At 35.1% G+C, this 20,902-nt stretch overlaps 2 protein-coding genes across 2 annotated transcripts; one reads left to right on the top strand and one right to left on the bottom strand.

Moving 5' to 3' along the window:
* Positions 1-7,723: 7,723 nt before the first annotated feature.
* Positions 7,724-17,074, top strand: LOC147482970 (P-loop containing nucleoside triphosphate hydrolases superfamily protein). The gene is made up of 23 exons (XM_086577212.1): positions 7,724-8,209; positions 8,290-8,419; positions 8,993-9,151; positions 9,325-9,674; positions 9,763-9,901; positions 10,035-10,132; positions 10,219-10,375; positions 11,501-11,570; positions 11,655-11,731; positions 12,290-12,343; positions 12,451-12,531; positions 12,669-12,780; positions 12,882-12,968; positions 13,074-13,249; positions 13,322-13,483; positions 13,590-13,697; positions 14,059-14,217; positions 14,297-14,380; positions 14,485-14,690; positions 14,847-14,948; positions 15,382-15,491; positions 15,968-16,119; positions 16,534-17,074. The coding sequence occupies exons 1-23, from the start codon at positions 8,157-8,159 to the stop codon at positions 16,729-16,731; spliced, it is 3,024 nt and encodes a 1,007-aa protein (XP_086433338.1). The 5' UTR covers positions 7,724-8,156; the 3' UTR covers positions 16,732-17,074.
* A 933-nt stretch (positions 17,075-18,007) lies between these two features.
* Positions 18,008-18,869, bottom strand: LOC147482969 (Late embryogenesis abundant (LEA) hydroxyproline-rich glycoprotein family). Its single transcript, XM_086577211.1, has one exon. The coding sequence runs from the start codon at positions 18,675-18,677 to the stop codon at positions 18,102-18,104; it is 576 nt and encodes a 191-aa protein (XP_086433337.1). The 5' UTR covers positions 18,678-18,869; the 3' UTR covers positions 18,008-18,101.
* Positions 18,870-20,902: the final 2,033 nt, after the last annotated feature.

Below are 20,902 nucleotides of genomic sequence, written 5' to 3'. Positions count from 1 at the left end.
CCCTTTGAAGCCACCCTGGAGGGTCCCCAAACATCCGTATGCACATAGTCAAGGATGCATGTTGTTGTGTGCTTTCTTGACTTGAACTTGACTCTGCACTGCTTTCCATAGACGCAATGCTCATAGAACCCCATACTTGGCTTCTTCAAATTCTTCAAGAACCCTCGTTTGCACAACTCAGACAAACCCTTTTCACTCATATGCCCTAAACGCATATGCCATATCTTAGTGCACTCAGAATCATTACTACATGCACCCACTGCTACATCGCCTATCACCGTACTACCTATCAGAGTATACAAGGTTCCATGTTTTTTATCCTTCATAACAATTGAAGAGCCATTAACAATATTTAGGACTCCACCTTCGCCCACAAACTTGTGGCCTTTGGAATTCAAGGTACCAAGAGAAATAAGACTTTTCTTTAGCTCAGGAACATATCTCACATCGGTTAAAGTCCTCACTACATCATCATACATCTTGACCCGTATAGTTCTAATTCCTATCGTCTTACAAGCAACGTCATTACCCATCAAAATGGAACCACCATCAATGCTCTCATAAGAAGTAAAACCACTTTCTATTCGGGCACATATGATAGGAACATCCGAAATCAATAATCCACCTTTCGGTCATATAGTCTTGTGTGGACACACAGAGACTGAACTCATCCCCTTCAGAGCCTGAAGTATAACTTGCCTCAATTTTTGCCTTACCTTTCTTCTGACCATCTCTCTTGTTCTCTTGCTTCGGGTGAGGACAATTACTTGTGTAATGTCTCTTTTCATCGCAATTGTAGCACTGTACATGTTTTAAAAGCTTCTTTGACTTGGACCTAGAATTCTCATTGCTTGTAGAATTCTGTTCATATGAATTTCCTCTTGCCACTAGCCCTTGTCCTGCATCAATGTTATTCTCAACTCGTGTCTTCTTCATCAACTCATAAGAAAGAAGCGCAGTTTGAACTTCGTCGAGATCTACATATTCTATGTTCATAAAGTTAGTCATTAGATCCTCATAGCTTTCTGGCAAAGAGAATATTAAACATGCCGCTTTTATCCTCATCATCCATCTTCATGCCAACATTCAAATAATCCACTAGGCGTCGACGGAACTCACTAACGTGCTCTTGCATCATTGAACCATCCACCATCATGTACCAATAAAGACGCTTCTTAAGGTACATCTTGTTAGTCATGCTCTTGGTCATATACATAGACTCTAGCTTGAGCCAAATACCGGCAGCGGTATCTTCTCTCATCACACTATACATAACCTCATTAGCAAGACGGTCCAGTTGATGAACAAGCCTGTAGATCGAACTCTTCCCAATCATCATCACTCATACTCGCCGCCTTAGATTTAATCCCCTTTAAAGCCTTATGCAAACCTTGTTGGATGAGGATGTCCCTTACTTGGATTCTCCAAATCCCAAAATTATTCTTCCCATTAAACTTCTCTACTTCAAACTTAGCATTTGACATCTTGGGAGCCATTTTTTCAAGTTACATACAATAACTAAAAAAAAAAATAACTCAGGAATTTAATTGAACACCTTGTCTACACAAATTCCTAGGTCATAAATCTATGCTCTGATACCAATTGTTGTGAATATAACACTGTGGAAACAATGTTACCCACTACAATAGATCAATCCTACACAAGGATCGATCATTCTTACTAGACAAGACTTCAACACCTCCAAAGTAATCCCAACACTTCTCAATATCAAATAACAAGTATCTAAAGTAAAACAATTAATATAAAAGAAGAACAAACCACAAGACGAGATATATCGTGGTTCGGCAATTTGTCTACATCCACACTACGAGTTCCAAGCTTTACTAGATGTATGGAGTAACAGATTACAAGTCTCTCAATTCACTCGCAAAGAATTGCTCACTTATAATCTCTTTCTTTCTTTGTTTTGGAAAAGTTAGGTTTCTACATAAAAAACCTATATTTATACTATTTTAGACAACTTCCGAAAAAGGGCACATTCGTGCTGAAATAAGGTGGAGCGCGGGTCGCGCTAAAGAGCCTGTAAGTCACCAAAGTCATGAGCGCAGGTCGCACCTTGCCCAGGTGTAAATGGAGCGCGGGTCGTGCCCTTCACACCAGAATGTTTTTTCTACACTTGCCTAAAGGGCATGTATTGTAATAGTAGTAGTTCTATGACAAGTGCCGAACTATCCTAGCAATAGCTCTCGAACTCCAATGTCTTCTCATTTTTCTAGATATGTATATGTTAATATATAGATTTGATGAAATGTGTCGTGGTTCTCATGTTAAACTGGAAGCGATTGGTCAGTGATGTTCACAGTATATTGGCAATGTCAATTAAAATTTCGAACATTGATGGCGTTTTATCTACTTCAAAAACATTCTCAATTTTTTGGATATGAAATGAATTATTGCTAAATTGTAGTGCCATTTTGTTCCCTTATAAGGTAATAAACATGGTTTATAATAGTCGAAATATAATGAGTTCAAATATGGATTAGCATATCACTTTATCTTCCATTTCTTTTTTCTTGATGGTATGGTTTGAATTGATTCATGAACTAACTGCTATTCCAATGACATTGGTCGGTTGAATCAAATGTTGGTTTAAAAAGTCATAAATAATATCTTTCAATGTATGTACCTTATCTGTTTTTTAATGTTTATTTTTATAAAAAAAGGACCCAATTTAAACACAAAATGTGACAATCCGGCCATGGGACGGTCAAAATTGCTAGTAAATAAAATAATTGTTTTCCAAACACCAAGGCAATATAATGTCAAAATAACAAAATAATCAATCAAAAACTCTTGTGGGCTTGAGAAAAAAAAAAGTCATTAAACTCTAAGATACTTAATATATACAACTAAGCGGGTTACACAGGGTAGCTTGGTTGATGACACATCCCGCCTGACCCGGCAACTAAACAAGTATAAATGTGCTTTAGTCTGGTTAACTTCTTGAACTCAAACCCAACCCACTTACATAACCAATTTGGCAGGTCAATCCGTAATTAATCCAAATTCAATTATGGGCCAACCTAAATCCGTTAATAATCGTGTTGATTACTTGATTACGTGTTAGGTTAGTGCGTCGTGTCCAAAACTATTGCTCCTAGTCATAACCTTGTTATTTAACAAACCCAATCCAACTTAAAATCGTTTTGCAAGGGTAATACGGTGTAGGTCATGGAGTTGCAGATCCAATGGTTACTGATGGTGCAGGTCAAGTCGGAGTCTCAAAGCCAATATCGTCCCCAACCTCGACCGCCCTACTGGGGCAGGTATACCAGATTGGGTCAACCAAAACAGGTGGATATCATATTTTATACCTGTTGTTCATGTAATAATTCACCTAAACACACTAATAGAGTCGTAAAGGGTGTTGATTGTGGTGGATGAGAGACTGAACCGTATTAATGGTTGCCTATGTATCCAAAGTGTTTTCTAAAATCAAGTCCTCTCACGATCGTAGTTCTTTGGTGAATAACGGGTTCTATAAGAAATATAATTTCTTTAATCGAATAGATATTTCCCATGCATATTGTGTAAAATATTTCTAATATCTTAATACATAAAAATATATTAACAAAAATGTATTTAAATTAAAACTTGCTATGTTTAACTTATTGGGCCACTTTTGTGGGCAGCGCAGCGCACGTGGGCAATGTAGGTAGGCCATTAGAAAACCTGGGTATCAAAAAAGTAACTTGAAATCAATTAATGAAGATGAATGGGAAACAAGATAGAGCTTGAAATCAAATCACCCCTAGCTTCCTCTCTGAAAAATCAAATGGTTGCTACAAGGTTTCAAGAAGAAACAAAATTAAAAGTGTTTTGAAGAGAAGTAAACGACGAAAAAGTCATGGAGATGCACAATGTTTAGTGAAAGTACGAAAACATAATATATTGGAAAGAAGAAATAAGCTATAGCTATATGTTATTCACTTCCTGAAATCACTCGTTTGGACACATTCTCGTGCTCACACCTAACTTTCTTACATCATTTCCATTAGTTGTATTTATTTTGCCTTGTTTTATGTTTGTCTAAGTATATAATTTGGTCGTAATTTTTTTTTATTTAAGTAAGAATGATGATTTAATTGTATTGGTTGGATTTATGGCCATATAGAACAAAATTTTGTGTATTTTACTTTTAACACATGTCCATATATACATACATATGACCCTAAAAGTTTTGAACCATCTAGAAATGGTTTGGGGGTAAATAACAAAAACGTGGGTACAACTTATAATCTCTTATTCTAACTTTCTAAGTAAATCTTAGGATTTAAGAGAAACTATGGCAAAAGCTTTGGGGAGAGAAAGAGGAAGAGATCATCGTCTTCATTGATTTTCATGTTTTAAGGCAAGTTTACCCTCGCGTTTAGGTGCTTGGTACTTAGATTTTTCTTTTGCACAAACAATTTATGAATTATCATGATCTAAAAGTTTTTATTTTATTTCACTTTGATATATTAAAACCATGTTAAGGCTTAAATGGATTGTGATTACTCTAGAAACATGTTAGATTTTGACTCTCTGCTTGTACATGCTTTTAGAAATTTCAGAGAAAGAATCTTCCATATTACTCTTGAGAAGTAAATAACAAAAATGTGGGTACAACTTATAATCTCTTATTCTAAGTAAACCTTAGGATTTTAAGAGAAACTATGGCAAAAGCTTTGGGGAGAGAAAGAGGAGGAGATCATCGTCTTCATTGATTTTCATGCTTTAAGACAAGTTTACCCTCGCACTTAGGTGTTTGGTACTTAGATATTTCTTTTGCACAAACAATTTATGAATTATCATAATCTAAAAGTTTTTATTTTATTTCACTTTGATATATTAAAATCATGTTAAGGCTTAAATGGATTGTGATGACTCAAGAAACATGTTAGATTTTGACTCCCTACTTGTACATGCTTTTGGAAATTTCAGAGAAAGAATCTTCCATATTACTCTTGAGAAGAAATCAAGATCTATGTGTCTGGATTTCTTAGAATTTGGATTCGACTGATTTGGAGTTGTATATAATTTCATATGAATTGTTTCCTATGACTGTGCAGACCAGAAATCGTTTTTCTGACATTCCCGAAACTTGAGGTTTAGTTAGGTATTATGATGACTTAGATACTTAATTAGATAAAAGTTTATTGAGACAAAACCTAGATACACGTGTCTGAATTTCTCAGGATTTAGATTTGGAGTTATATTCAATTTTATATGAATTGTTTTCCAAGACTACGCAGACCATAAACTGTTTTTCTGACGTTGCTGAAATTTGATTATGTTATTTTATTTTTATCTGTTTTTTTTACACGTTATGACACTCGATTGTGTTTTCAGCTAATGGACTTTCAATATCTACATGTGATGTTTTATTTTATATATGTTCATGCTTATTTGCACGTTTAGCTTTGTTAAAGTTAATGGGTATGCTATATGTATGTGGTTGATTTCTGACAAAAGGATCCCGCCGTAGTCGATGTCAATAAGTACTACGGGACGTGGGCTTGTCATGGTTTAAGTTTGACGAATAGATCCCGCTGTAGCCATAGTCAATAAGAGCTACGGGACGTGGGTTTGTCATAGTTTCTAAGATATTTTTTTTTTTAGTTTATTATATTTGGATTTGTTATCCATGGTGATAACCATTTCCCTTTGATATTAAGTATTACAAGTCGTACTCTTATCATGTGGTGTTGAAAATAAATTCTGAATCATTTTCTAGTACAAGTTAAATGAAGTGTTACTAATATCCAAAAGATGGTTCTATTGCTAAGTAGGTCCTAAGCTTTTGGGCAAGCTTGCTTATATATTCAGGTTTAACCTCTTATAGTTGTTGCAGGTTTTTGGATTCAGCCTCGCTAAGGTCGATACACGTATGAGAGTTGGGGACCTACTCTGCTCAAAGGACTCCTAACTTTTGATTAGATGTATGTAACATGGAGTCATATGTTCTTCTTTTGTCTTTTTGGAAAGGGTTTCTTTATGAGGTGCCATGACTTGTATTTTTTTTTTTTTGAGAAGACTATATGCTAAACCCTTTGATCATCAATTATGAGATTAAATGTTTTGCAAATATTTATCTTATTTTTGAGTTCTTTTATACTAAGTTTGATATTTAACAATTAATGTTCTTTAAATTTATATTAAGGGTAGGCAACCTATTGTAAATTTATGGGGTATTACAGACCCGCTTTCAGCCAAATGAGAGCTTTTTCATTGTTACTGTATGAAATATGAACTACGAAATATGGATTAAATCCAGTAACACGTACTAAACTATAGATTAAATCAGGCATCGTAAAGGCTTTAAAAAAGTTACCTCATGCTTTCAAATTTGATAAGAATTAAGACCACAAGGCATATCCCTATTTCAAGCTTAATGAACGGAAAATTATTTATGAGATCAATTTTCGAATTCCTATGACAAAAAAGCAATTGGTCTAACTTTTAGGACCACTCAAATGGTAATCTACAATTTTCGTTACTAGAAACCAGGCTAACTAAGGAGCCCAATTATATTAACGCCAATAAAGTGTTTTATTACCCTTTTTTCAAATTTTAAAACGGTGCATGATTCTCTCCATTCCATTCTTTGTTTTTGCTGCCATTAAGCCTCTTCATTTAAAATAAGAGGTTATAATAGCTCATTCAAAGTGGTCTCCTTCTCAAAAAAATAAAAGTGATCTCTCTCCAGCTAACTTTCTATATATTTGAATGCATTTCTTCAAATTTATACGTAACTTTCTATAAAGGGTAAGGTTGTTAGTTAGTTGTTACCAAAATAAAATAAAAGAATATTAGAAAAAAAAAAAAAAAAAACTTGGAGAATGATATTTATGGGAAATATAGTAAATTTACGCCTCCTCGAGTTAGTCTTACCCTGCCCCCCCTAGTTATTTTGGTTTTCGATAACAAAAATTGTAGATTACCATTTGACTGATCCTAAAAGTTAGACCACTTAGTTTTTTGTCATAGAAATACGAAAGTTCCACCCGTAGGTAATTTTCCGTTTAATGAATCCCAACGACTTCTTTAAATAGGGAATCGATCGGTTCCTATACAAGCCACTGGTTTAACTTGGGATCATTCTGCCCCGATCCGATCTTAAAAAAATTGGTTTTGAAAACCAGCGTTATGCCATATGTACGGTGCAATTAATGATATGTAAATTGTATTGTAGAAACATCAAAATTAAGTTGAAAAAAAAATCACTACAAAAAACACATCTGATCTACTTTTACTAAGTGTGAGTTTAGTAGGCTACTCAACTAACTTCAATTAAGGTATATGCTAAGCATTTCGCGTCAACAAAGTTTCAACTACAAGCCTCTCGTTGTATAATCTAGAACTAATAAAAACACACACACATATGTTTGTCGACTCAAGTGCTAATATATTTCAATTCTTATTATTTTGTTGCTTTTTTGATTTTTTGTCATGGTGTTGCATGTTAGTAACACGACTATGATGGTTTACATTTGGTCTATTTTTTCAATTTGTTTATTGTTGTGGATTTGGCAAATGGAACTCTAATACAAATACACCTATAAACAAAAAGTAGGTTATAATGATTTGGCCTCTCAATATTAAAAGTCAACATCTTGAAATCAAACTTTAAGTAATCTTTAGGTGTTGGGATGAACATTGTGCCATGTCATCTAATTGAACTTGAAAAACTTTTGATGTTTCGTTTGGCTGAGTTTGAGTTTTCTAATGTATTCAACAATTTTAAAGTATATCAGTGTAACTATTGGATTCAGAAGTATTTCTTACTTTTATATATATTTATTTATTTCTCCCAATACAATTTCTAATTTTAATGAGAAAAAAACAAAAAACACACATATTTTCCATCTATCAATCCCAACCGTCCATCAAACAACAATTCAAACGTTAGGCATATCTAAAAGCGGGATCTACAAAAATTTCAAATTTCAGACTCATCCCGCTCCCCCAAAGTTAAACCCCCAAACGACAGCCACGACGGCACACAACAGACACACTCAAACACACAGAACAAAACGAGGATACAAAAAAAAAAAAAAAAAAGAGTTTCTAGAGAGAGAGAGAGAAATCTAGGGTTTCGAATTTCTCTCTAGATTCGACCCATTTCCTTAATTTGTGTCAATTTTGACTAAACAATGTCTAGTCGTCAAGATAAAGGTGTAAATGTTCAGGTCCTTCTTCGTTGCAGGTAAAATTTTAAAACAAAAAAAAAAAAATCATTTATAGGGTTTTTTATTACTAAAAATGTTATCTTTATTATAATTTCAGGCCGTTTAGTGAAGATGAATTGAGGAATAATGCACCACAAGTTGTGACATGTAATGATTACCAAAGAGAAGTTGCTGTTTCTCAGAATATTGCTGGGAAACAAATTGATAGGGTTTTTACTTTTGATAAGGTAAATTTTATTTTCATTTTTACTTGGTTTCAGATCTGGGACTTTTTTTTATATAAATTGTGTAACATTGTTATTTGTCAAAAAATTGCATTTTAGATGCTTAGTTCTTTGAATAGGTAGATAAACATTTAACTATTTCAGAGGCTAGTAATGACAATGCCTTTGGTTTTAGGATGTTGCTTTAAGTGAGGCTTCTAAGGAAAGAGCTTAATAGGGCTCTGACATATCCATTCAGTAGTTGAGAATTACAATTGAATGTGAAATGTATGAAGACAAAAACTATACTACCCCTACAATACATTAGCCTTATACCGAGTCCGTATATCTCTAATAAGGCTAGCATCTAGAGTTCATTACAATTGGATTGCTTAACTGATTTTCATGTGGCACACAACTGAGATACAAAATGTCGGCATGGACTATGGACCATTGCTTGTTTTTTGTTGAAAATGAGGTCGACACCAGTAATTTGGATAATGATAGATGTTTAAGTCTTGATACATGAGGGAACTAATTCAGTTCTGACAGTTTAAGCATTTGAATAATCTACAAATTATAATGTGTATTCTGTAGGTTTTCGGCCCCGCAGCTCAACAGAGAGATTTATATGATCAAGCTGTTGTACCTATTGTAAACGAGGTTTTAGAAGGATTTAATTGCACCATATTTGCCTATGGTCAAACTGGTACAGGAAAAACTTACACAATGGAAGGTGGCAGTAAAAAATCAAAGGTATCTTTTCTCCCCTGATAGACCTTCTCCCCTCCTTATTTTCCTTCCCTTTTTTTGCACTGAGTTGCACTTCAGGGTTTTGGATAGGCAATTAGCCAATTACGAATATGCATTTTCACAACTTTAATCTTTTGAGGGCATTCACTTTAACCGATGCTATTGCTCAATTGCAGAATGAAAGCAAGGGACAGTTGCCTCCAGAGGCAGGGGTTATTCCAAGAGCTGTCAAACAGATTTTTGACACATTGGAGAGTCAAAATGCTGAATACAGTGTGAAAGTAACCTTTTTAGAACTATATAATGAGGAAATCACAGATTTGCTTGCTCCTGAAGAATTATTAAAACTTGGTATGGACGAAAAGCAAAAAAAACAGTTACTTCTCATGGAAGATGGTAAAGGTGGAGTTCTTGTACGAGGACTAGAAGAAGAAATTGTAACAAGTGCAAATGAAATTTTCACCTTACTTGAAAGGGGGTCTGCAAAACGTCGTACAGCAGAGACTCTATTAAACAAACAGTCCAGGTGACAATGCTCACATGTTCTAGTATACAGCTCTAGTGTCATCATAATTTGTTTTCATGTTCATTTAAACACTTTCTTTATTTTCTAGTCGATCACATTCGCTGTTTTCCATAACAATTCACATCAAAGAAGCCACTCCAGAAGGTGAAGAGCTTATAAAGTGTGGGAAGTTGAATCTGGTTGACTTAGCTGGTTCAGAGAATATTTCGCGTTCTGGTGCAAGGGAGGTATAACCCATCTTCTTTGCTTTTGTGTTATGATGATTAAACTTTTGCTTGTATAATTAACACGTTTACGTTGAATGCATGAAAAGTATGCATGGCTTACTAAAGCTTTACCTCATCACCCTTTTGTATGTAGGGTCGTGCAAGAGAAGCTGGAGAGATTAACAAAAGCTTACTTACTTTAGGCCGTGTAATCAGTGCACTTGTCGAACATCTTGGACATGTCCCATACAGGTCCTAATTTTTTACAACTTGTGTGAAAGGTTTGGCTGTTTTTGTTGTTTCTCATAAGTCTAATCCTGATATTTGGTGTCATTCAGGGATAGCAAACTTACGCGATTACTTCGTGATTCCCTTGGTGGAAGGACCAAAACATGCATAATTGCGACTGTATCCCCAGCGGTTCACTGTCTTGAGGAAACACTGAGCACTTTGGATTATGCTCACAGAGCGAAGAATATAAGAAATAAGCCCGAGGTTTGATTTTTCTGTCTCATTTGAACAGAACAATGCGTCCCCTTCTCTTTGTTATATTCCTTTAGTAATTTATTACTTTTCTTAGTGAGTAGTATGATTTACTATTGGCTGAGCCTTCTCTGCCATTTTAAGAGCTGCTGCATTATGTTCATTTAATGCTTATTGATTTCCATAAGAAAGGGATGTTTGACAATAGTACAAAATATTGCGATATGGGGATATATTGACTCCCTAAATCTTGATATGTATCGTGGATATATTCCCTTCTGTGGTGATATTTTACAGTGGCATATATGCAGATATTGAGGATATATCAATAACTATTGACAAATATCACCCTATTGATGGTATTTAGTTATTTATCATGATATATCATAATACATTTTGATTATCATTTAGAATGTAATGATAAATAGCAAATTAAATTGTTATCATCAACCAAAACCGGTTAATATCACTGATATATCCCCAATATTGAGATATTTGTGGATAAATCAACGATATTTGCAACTGATTGTATCGAATATCATCTCGTGATATATCCATATCGTTTTCCAATATCTCGATAGATATCCTGATATATCATGACATGTCACGATATTTTGTACCATGTGTTCGACTATGAATTGAGTACAGATTTCTTGTTATTAGTATGTGCGTTATCTTGTTATTATCAGTGACAACAAGTGTGGAAATTATTTGTCCGAACTGTACACCTTGTTACTGTGCATAGGCCTGTTAAGCTGTTCTAGTTTGTTAAGTTTGGCTCACAAAAAAAAAAAAGTTTGTTAAGTTTGCAGCTTTGCAGCCGTGTTATTATGGCAGGCCCAAATTGAATACATGCAAATATCAAAAGCCATTCTCTAATGAAAAAAGAAGTAAAAGTAAATTTTTTGTTAGTGTTGCCAATTCTCCAAAAAATGTTTCAACGTTTATTTGCATGTTATATCCACATACACAGTAGATTTTATTTTAACCATCATTAGGGTTTTTGTAGTTGGTGTTTGTGCAATGATTGACCAGAATTGCCGAATATCCCCCACTGTAGTCATCTCCTTTGTTATTACATCTTCATATTCATTTTTTTTCCTCTATTTAAATTTGTCTTTGATTTGAAATTTGTAGGTAAACCAAAAAATGATGAAGTCAACACTTATCAAGGACCTGTATGGAGAAATAGATCGGCTTAAAGCAGGTAATGTTGTTGATCCATGGGATTGTGAAGAGCTGAAAGAGGTATTTTAGTACTTACTAGAAAAGAAACTGCCTTTTTTTGTAGAGGTTTATGTTGCAAGAGAGAAATGTGGAGTTTACATTCCAAAGGAACGGTACTATCAAGAGGAGAGCGAAAGAAAGGTATTGTTATAATCCCTTGTAGAGTTTTGTGTTTGGCATTTAATGTTTCTTAGCTTGCTGAGACAGCGGGTGAGCTATCTGCTGCTATTGTGTCCTACAGTCGTAAATGATGTGTTGGAAAAAATATGGTTGTCATGATTCTGCATTTTAGCACCTCATGAAATGTTATTTAGTAAAACTAGAAACAATTCACTTATTAAAATCAACATAGTAAAATGAGCTGCGTCCTAATTCATTTTAAAATTTCTTCTGGTAAATTTGACATTTCTCCTAATCTCCTATGCAAATAGATAACTGCATCATGGTGCAGAACAATGTTGACTGTTTCCAGTTTGCTGCATTAAGGATTGAAAAGTCTTTAGCAAACTTGTTATATGGCGAAAATGGTTTTCTGTGTAAGGAAATGAAATTAGAACTGTTACCTAGTACTGCAAAGTGCAAACCTTTAATGCTAGTTGATAATTGATGAATTTAAAGTATACTTGATATAATTTGAAAAAGTCATATTTAGCTCTTAAGATTTGCTCCTTATGTAAGATGATTTTCTTTTTGGTGAAGGCAATGGCAGATCAAATTGAGCAGATGGGCGTTACGCTTGAATCAAATCAGAAAGTGAGTTATAATCTGCGTTTTCAATTATTCTTTTGGATCTTGTGTATTTTAGGGATTTTGGTTGTCTTAAATCCATTTCCTTGATTACTCTTATGCTTTCTGAACAGCACATTGAGGAATTGCAAGAGAAATTTGATGCCCAGGTCCAAGAGTTGTCTGATTTGAGAAGCAAACTTGATATGACAGAGGTAAATTAGCCTGATTTTAATTATGCATAAATACACTTATATTACTTATGTAATATTTATTAAGTGAAGCTCACAAATTTTTCCCAAATGTATTTTCATGGTTATACGAAATCATTTGAAGTTTTATTTACTTATAGGATCATTTGGAGGAAACCAGCAAGTTACTTGCTAAAGCAAAAGAAGAATTGAGAAAATCCCAGTATTCCCTGAAGGAAAGAGATTTTATTATATCGGAACAGCAGAAAGCAGGTTCTCAGATGATTCTTATTTTCACCTTCTTTTGGATGCTGTTTTGGAGAGCTTTTGTATCCTACTTCTACCTCTTACGCGTTTGAATTTGTAAAATGCAGAAAATGCATTGGCTCATCAAGCGTGTGTTCTGCGGTCAGACTTGGAAAAGTCGCTTAAGGATAATGCGTTGTTAGTTTCAAAAATAGGTATTCCGCTGCTCTGCTGTTTGCTGTCCTGATGCACTCTTTCCTCAAGTTCCATTGGTCTTTGTATTTTTCCTTAGCTTCTTGTGTTGGTGTTTATGAATGCAGCCAGAGAAGATAAACTGAATGCTGAGAACCGTTCAGTGGTCAATGATTTCCAGGCCTATCTTTCACAAAATGTGGGAACTCTTTGCGCCACTGTATCCACATCAATGTCTGAACAACAAGTGCACCTTGACCGTGTTGAAAAACTATGTCATTCTTTTCTTGAAACCCATGAGAAGGTATAATAATTTATGATCAGAAATTTTTGTGAAAGTAGTGTCATCATTTTACTAAGCCCTATGTAATTCTAGATGGTACTGGATTTAAAGAAGAAATTGGTTACCTCAAGGGCGTTGTATACTTCTCACATGGAAGCGATGCAAAACGTTGTGCGCTTGCATAAAGCAAGTAATAATGCAGGGCTAGATGAGATATCTTCTTCAGCTACTGACAATGTTTCTACAATTAAGGAGGTATGTGGCATCAAAGCTTTCTAATTGCTGCTTTCTAATGCTTTCTCTTATATGTCTCTGTTCTGATCCTTGTGAGCTGCGTATCTGTTGCATTTTTGCGAACTAGTATCTGAACTCCATGGATGGAGAAGCAAGTTCAATATTTGCTGATCTTCAAGGCACTTTATCAAGTCAACAAGGAGAAATGGCCCTCTTTGCTAGGGAACTTCGGGAGGTTTGTTAATCAACTCATGTGCTACTTTGCAATAGTATTTTCATGATTAGTGTTTCAGTTTCCCCATATTGTTATGCTACTAAAAACTTTTTGTAACGAAAAGCTTGAACGAAGATGTATGTGATTTATGGTTTCTGGTGTATAGTATTTGTTTTTAGCATTTATAAATAAAATAGACATCATTAGTGTCTTAACCTATTGGAGTTTACACCTATGTTATAATGTCTTACAATCTGTCGATGGATCCCAGAACTATTGAATTGTACAAGTGTCAATATTTTTTTAAAGATTTAGTTGGGTGGACAATCAGAGTACTGCTGTTCATGTTATTGTTTCTAAAGTAACTTTTTTGTCCCACCAGAAATTCCATGTCAGCATGAATCATTCAAAGGAAACCTCCAAATTTATTAATGATTTCCTCAATACGCTCGGAGAAGAATCTCACAGACTTCATACACATACAAGTCAACATCATGAGGTGCAACAGAAGAGTATTGCTGAGTTTCAGAAGGTTTATGAGGTAATCTGCCTTACTTATAGATACAAATAAATGATAATATCTTTGATTAATCTGAGTTTTCCGAAATGAACGAATGCAGGAACAAACACAGTGTGAATCGGAAAAACTATTGGTTGATGTAACCAATTTGGTATCTAGTTACATTTGTCGTCAAAAGGAGCTGGTATTGTTTTGAATCCTTAATAAATTATTTATTCTGTTTGATCTCTCTCTCTTGCTTGGTCGCTCTTTTATTTGTTTATTGTAAATGTTCTGTACAACCTGCAGGTGGAGACGAGACTTATCGGTTTGAAAGATACTACAAACGTGAACAAGGCACTTTTGGATGAACATGCATCATCCATGGACGGAATCACCTCTGATGCAAAAAGAAAATGGCAGGAATTTTCCAGCCAAGCAGAAAATGGTGCCAGAGATGCTGCTGACTTTTCTGCTGCCAAACATTGTCGTATGGAGATATTTTTACAGAAATGGTTAGTCTTTTCTGCATTGTTCAACCTGCAGTTTTATATATTTGGTGCTTTTGTTTGTTGGGTTTGTTCTACTTTTTTTTCATTTGATTTCTCATTTTTTCCCTCTTAAATTGCTTTATATGCTAATGCTCTTTCATGATTGTGCTGACCTTGCAGTGTAAGCACTGTTGAAACTGCTTCCAAGCACTGGAAGAATACTCATGAATCTGTAAATGACATGAGCAGTGAGCATGCTTCGGCAATTGGGTCGCTTGTCAGGTTAGTTGCCAGAAGCATTTGTTCCTGACATTTGATGTCTCCTTGTTACTTGCTAGATTACTTCCTGACATAATGATGTCACCTTGCAAATGATCCAATCAAGGTGATTTCATGACAGTAAAAATGGAAGTCATTTCTTCGTTTTAAACACGGTTTTTCCTTCTCTGGCCATGGCAAATAAAATATCTGTCACTTACTTTAGCTGTCTCCTAGTTTGGTAGTTAAGAAAGAGTATGAAGAACAAATGTAGACTGCTAATATTTACTGGAATCATTTTCAAATAAATACACTTAAGATCTTGTGCCTTTTGGGAGTGAGTGATTGTACCCTCAGTATATTTAGTATGCTTTTCAATTATTACTGACATCATTATTGACAAATATGCTTACCAAATCTGTCATCTCATGATTCCGTTATTGTCCCTTTGGTGCAGAAATGTGTCTGAAAGCAATGAACAGCTTGATTTAGAGATTAGTTCAACGAGGGCTGCAGCAGAAGAAGACGTTGCCAAGAGTAACGAGGATGTTCTTTGCGATTTTGAGAGTGAGTCATTCTTGTTGAAATTGTTGTGTTTCTTTTTCCCTTTCCAAGAACTTTGACTCCCAAATAGACGAACAGTTACACATGAAAGATAATATCTGGCAAGGTTGATTAAGGATCTTGTTCAGTATACCATGAGTCATATTTGATGGGGCTATAAATTATTTAAAATTTGCACCTCATCTATGCTGAATTTCCAATAGCCACAGATGGTGAATATAATGGGTTTCCTAAGGACTTGTATATATGACGAAATATTGGCTATGGTTTCACACTTTCACTTTCACCTATTTTTTTGAAGAAATGGTTACATACTTGCGTTTTTGGTCAGATGTATTCAAATATTGGCTTTTCAGCTTACTTGGTTATTACTAGTTTATGCCTTTAGCATTTCATTATCCGGACTATTTTTTCTTGATGCAGATATACTTTTCATTTAGTTTTTAATGTTTGATTATTACCTTTTATACTCCTTCCAGGTGTGTCAGCGCATGAACGGGAATCCATATCTGGCATAATGGAAGTTGCTGAGGCTCAAACAAATACCATACAGAAGTTGCGAGATGACCATTCAGGACAGGCGATAGAGATAGAGGAGCAGGCACAGAGTACGTTCGAGCAAAGATACATGGTACTGTTTCTCACACTCTTATATAGAGGAATTTAGTGCTGACTTTTGCCTTTTTCATAGAGAATTTGGTTTTCATAGTGAAAGAAATGAATACATGGGTTTGGCAGAGCCACAAACAAACCCTAGGCTCCTTTTTTTTCCTATTCGACCTTTTTAAATTGGTTCATTTGACCAACATGAGTAGACATACCGTTCGAGATGGAATCAGTTGCAATTGACCAAGAGAATGCCTTCTTTTGATATTGCAATGCAACTGTATCCTAACTCTCTGGGTATGTTCAGTATATTAAACTGACGAGGAGGCTTATGTGAATATAGACGATTTGATTTTTGCTGAAAATCTTCCCTCTGGTATTGCCACATATGATTGAAATTTGACTCCCTTATTACAAATTTTTGTTGAATTAAATGTAGGATTATGAACCCACTGGCACAACACCTGTGAGGTGTGAGGTAGATGTTCCAAGCAAGGGAACCATTGAATCGCTACGGACACTGCCTATGGACTCTTTAGTTGAGGAATTTAGAGAGAATCATCCATACGAGGCATCAAACATGAAGGAAATAAAGCCATCTCTAATACCACGCTCGCCTTTAGTCCAGCTAAACTGATGGGGTCTGCGCGAGTAGCTTGTTATGATATTTGTAAGTGTATTTCATTTCCGGTGTACAATGTTATTATTGTAGTTGAAAGAAGCATTCGGCAGGGGGGTTGAATACTTTGCAAAATATATTATATATAGGAGTAAAATAAGTCACTCGGGATTTAGCAATCTGTTAGGGTGGTGTTGGGTGTCTGTTGTATATTGAAGGTAGTCTCCATGTCTCCACTTTCTTCTATTTCCTTTTCTTTTGTCCTTCGAATGTTCTTTGGCTGAGCAACTCGCTTGGGTTTTGGAGAACAATTGTTGATTTATCATTATTGCAAACGAAAAGTGTATGTTGTTTTGTTCAGTGTCATACTTTCCTGACTAGATAAATCATCTAAATGTTATCATATATGTGCAGTAGATCTTCAGAACCTAAAGTGAAGTCATTTTTTTTTCGTGGTTTTTCCTAAACAGAAAGATGGTTTTTGACTATTTTTTGAGGTTATTTTACCTGAATCACTTTCCATATAAGACAGAATCCGTTCATTTATTAGGACGGACATGGTTGGGTTTCAGTAAAATTCGGCTATGCTTGCCTTGTCAACTTATTGAATCGCTTCACAATTTGAAAGTCGTTTGTCACCTTGTTTAAAAAAAATGTTCGGCTGGCTATTTAAACTTGTGATTGGGAAGATAGTTCGAATTTATTAGAAGAATTCCGTGCAAATGCAAGGATAGTTGTAAATTGGGAAGATAGTTCTAAATTTCTAGCAAAAATGAATTGACAATAGTGCAGAATAAAGTGGGAAGATAGTTCTAAATTTCTAGCAAAAATGAATTGACAATGTGGTAATGCAGAATCTGTGCAAGGGCAGTTGGCACCTTTGTTTAGTAAAATATTGCTGATTTTGTGCAGAACCTGCGAATAGTGAAGTTTAAGTTCAGATAAATGTTAGCTTGACCATCACTGCAAACATAAAAAAACACTGACTGTGTGCGCCATTGAAACCAGTTCTACATATTCACTTTTACACTTTCTTATTCTCTCTATTTCCATCTGCTTCTTTTTCTTCCAAAATCAAACAGAATTAAAGATCACTCAGTGCCTCTGCACTAGGCGTCCACATCCCACCTCTACTCCCCTTGACCTTTTCTACTTTGTCTGATGCTAATTTTTTCGCAATGCTGATACTCTAGTTACTCAGATTTTCTGACTTGTCATAATCTCTCTAGTTTCAAACATAGTTTTGTTTTTCATTTCCTATCGACAGCAGAAACCTTAGATGTAGATATCAATATTTCACCAAACAGTCGAATGAAAGTATTCAAGCAAATAGTTTAACCATAGCTAATTTTGACCATGAGTAGAAAAATATTGCACATTGCAGGCTGTCAATCAACAAAGAGTTGAAGCTGTGACTTATTTTCTTGCTCAATGACATCAAGAAAAACAGGATCAACGACAATATGACTATCGACGTGTACTTTAAACCCATGGGACCAGCAAAGCACCTTAGCCGTACCTTGAATATCTACAGCAGCATCAAGCTCCATTTCTCTTTTGGCCACGTCAGCTAAAAACTTCTTAGCATGATGGGCCAACTCAAGCCCAGAAAGACGTCCAGCTAGTTTAATCACCTGACATGATTTAGCCGGTTGAGAGCCGGCTTCAACTAGAGCCGAGCCGAGAAGTGAGCCATCATAGAAAATAGACATGGTTGTAGGTGAGTAGTTGATGGGTACTATGTTTGGGTTGGTTACGTGTACGGTTAAGATGAAATCTGCATCAAGAACTGGAATACTGAGTTTGAAAGATGTGAGACTTATGGAGATCACATGGAAAGTTGGGTCTTTTGGTTTGGCATAGATAATTGCAGCCGTTGTTGTTGCTGTTGCTGCCCCTACTATGGCTGATACCCAATTCCAGTTTACCTTTCTGTCCATGGTGGGTTCTGTATTTTGTTCCATTTCTGTCCTATTGTTTTTCTCCAAGTTTCGAGGTTTCAGGTGTTGTTCAACTTGAAGAAGGTTGTTGTTGGCTGTGGATGTGAAATGGACAATATCATGTAACTTTGGGGATGTAGTAGGAGTAGTTTTGTAATTTGGATATGTTGTTTGAGAGCCACGTCTTTTGTTTCAAGTTTCAATGCAAAGCAAAATGCCAACCCCCTAATATCATCATATATCGATGATTACTGTCTCATCAGATATATTCAGATCACACAAAATACAATTCGACGGTTAAAATGCTGACACAGTACGGAATACGGGTACCATCCATATCTGAAATATCAACCAATCAGGGAGATTTTTTTTTTTTTTGCTAAACAATCAGTGAGACTTCGGATCACGTTGGACTGGAAAATGAGCCTAGCAGTTTGCTGGTTAATTTCTGTTTGAGCTCAACCAACAGCAACTTTAAGTTTCAGTTAGTATAAAACTATAAATGTATAATGTGACTGTTACAACAATCCGGTTCTGGTCCGCTTCTTAGTGTTGTAAGAAGTAAGAACCAAGAACCATTTAATTTTACAGTTTCGGTTATGGTTATGATTATTTGCGGTTCTTAAAACCATCGGTTCCTAGCGGGCTGGGTGTTTCTAGTTCTATTTTTTTTTTCCGGTTATTAAGATATTTACTATTGACACACATTTTTTTATTAGTTTTATTAAAAAATGTGTATTAAAAACACAAAAATACCACACGAACAAGTCACTTTTTAAATATTGATATAAGTAATTATGTTATTCAATAATAAGTTAAATAAAACCATATATTTAAAGTTGTAAGCTATATTTTTATATTATTTATAACATTAAATACTATGAAAACTACATATTACACTAATAAATAAAATTTAGTAATATATAAATGAACGTTTTGAGTTTTTATATTTTATATTTCGATATTTTTTATGTTAAAAATATGATAACATTCGGTTTCAGTTCTGGTTTGGCTTTTCTGTTTTAAAAACCATTCGATTCTGGTTCTATATGGCCCGGTTTTTTTAGTACCCATATTTAAACGGTTCCTAAAAATAGAAACCGAAACTATGAATTTTTCTATAATTCCGGTTTCGGTTCTGGTTAAACGGTACCCTGTCATTTAGTTGTCTGGACTGCAAAGTTGAGAGACTAAATTTAGTTAGTTGCTTTGTCATAATCATAGTCATAATATGCGCTTTAGGATAAAGTTCATGGCATATCACAACAAAAGGTTCATACAATGAGAAAAATTTGTTGATTCTTGATGTAACTGCAAATGGACATTGACACATACCATGTATGCAACATTCCAAACTAAAGTGAGGGTGGCTTACATTAAAAGGGTTCTTAGAGTTCTATTCAGTTTTTCATGTGCTGTTTTGTAGAACAGTTTTCCCCAGACCATTGCTGGTCGTTCAGGAGTTCTGAATGATGTCAAATAATAATGCAAGATTTGAAGGTTCTAGTATTAGGATTGTATACTTGGATCCATATATTCTATAAAAAATCTTGCTGAGAAAACAACAAGTACTTTTAAAATTTATCTTTGGGATTGCTACAAGTCCTAATTCAATTAGGGACAAATATCGGCTCATTTAGCTTACTGGTCTACTCCGATTCAGGGCATTCACCCCTGTTTTAATCCATTCAACTACTGTATGGTTGCAACTTACAACATACAAGAGTTCAGGAAACCGAAACTGCTACATAAGATTGGTTTACGGGTTCAGCATTGTCCCTTTTTGAGTAAAATCTGTATTCCTAATTGTTAATAGGGTGATTTAGCTTTACATCATCCTAAAAATAGGGCTTTTTGCGTTGGGTCCAATTTTTATCGTTTATTAGCTTTAGGTCTCCCTATCGTCAGTTGACCGCGTTGACCGTCATTGACCAGGTTTGGCCGTCCATCGTTGTGTGTTTGGCGTCGTGCATTTTCATAATGGCCCCTCGCACATTCGCACATGCCCACACCAAAAACCTCACAATTGAATTTGAAATTTCATTGACACGTGTTCGAATCGTAGTTCCCCAATCCAACGACTGCTATAAAGGATAAGAGCTCTACTCAAAAAAGCGGAAAAGTTTATTCATCTCATATTCCCCCTCTTTTCTCTCTCTCATAGATTCATCTCTCTGGCAGATTCACTCATTCTTACTCTCATTTCACCTCTCTCATCTCATTCTCCCATCTCTGTCACTTAATTAAAG

This window comes from Coptis chinensis, chromosome 8 (assembly GCF_015680905.1).
Source record: "Coptis chinensis isolate HL-2020 chromosome 8, ASM1568090v1, whole genome shotgun sequence".
Taxonomy (NCBI): domain Eukaryota; kingdom Viridiplantae; phylum Streptophyta; class Magnoliopsida; order Ranunculales; family Ranunculaceae; genus Coptis; species Coptis chinensis.
Note: the sequence above shows the minus strand (reverse complement) of the source record. Positions and strands in the feature narration are given on the sequence as shown.

Excerpts from the sequence above, each read along its gene's own strand:
- LOC147482970 (XM_086577212.1), top strand. The coding sequence starts at position 8,157 with ATGTCTAGTCGTCAAGATAAAGGTGTAAATGTTCAGGTCCTTCTTCGT. Across the intron at positions 12,344-12,450 it reads CGCTTGAATCAAATCAGAAA|CACATTGAGGAATTGCAAGA; the intron begins GTGAGTTATAAT and ends CTTTCTGAACAG. Across the intron at positions 12,969-13,073 it reads GTTGTTAGTTTCAAAAATAG|CCAGAGAAGATAAACTGAAT; the intron begins GTATTCCGCTGC and ends TTATGAATGCAG.
- LOC147482969 (XM_086577211.1), bottom strand. The coding sequence starts at position 18,677 with ATGGAACAAAATACAGAACCCACCATGGACAGAAAGGTAAACTGGAAT.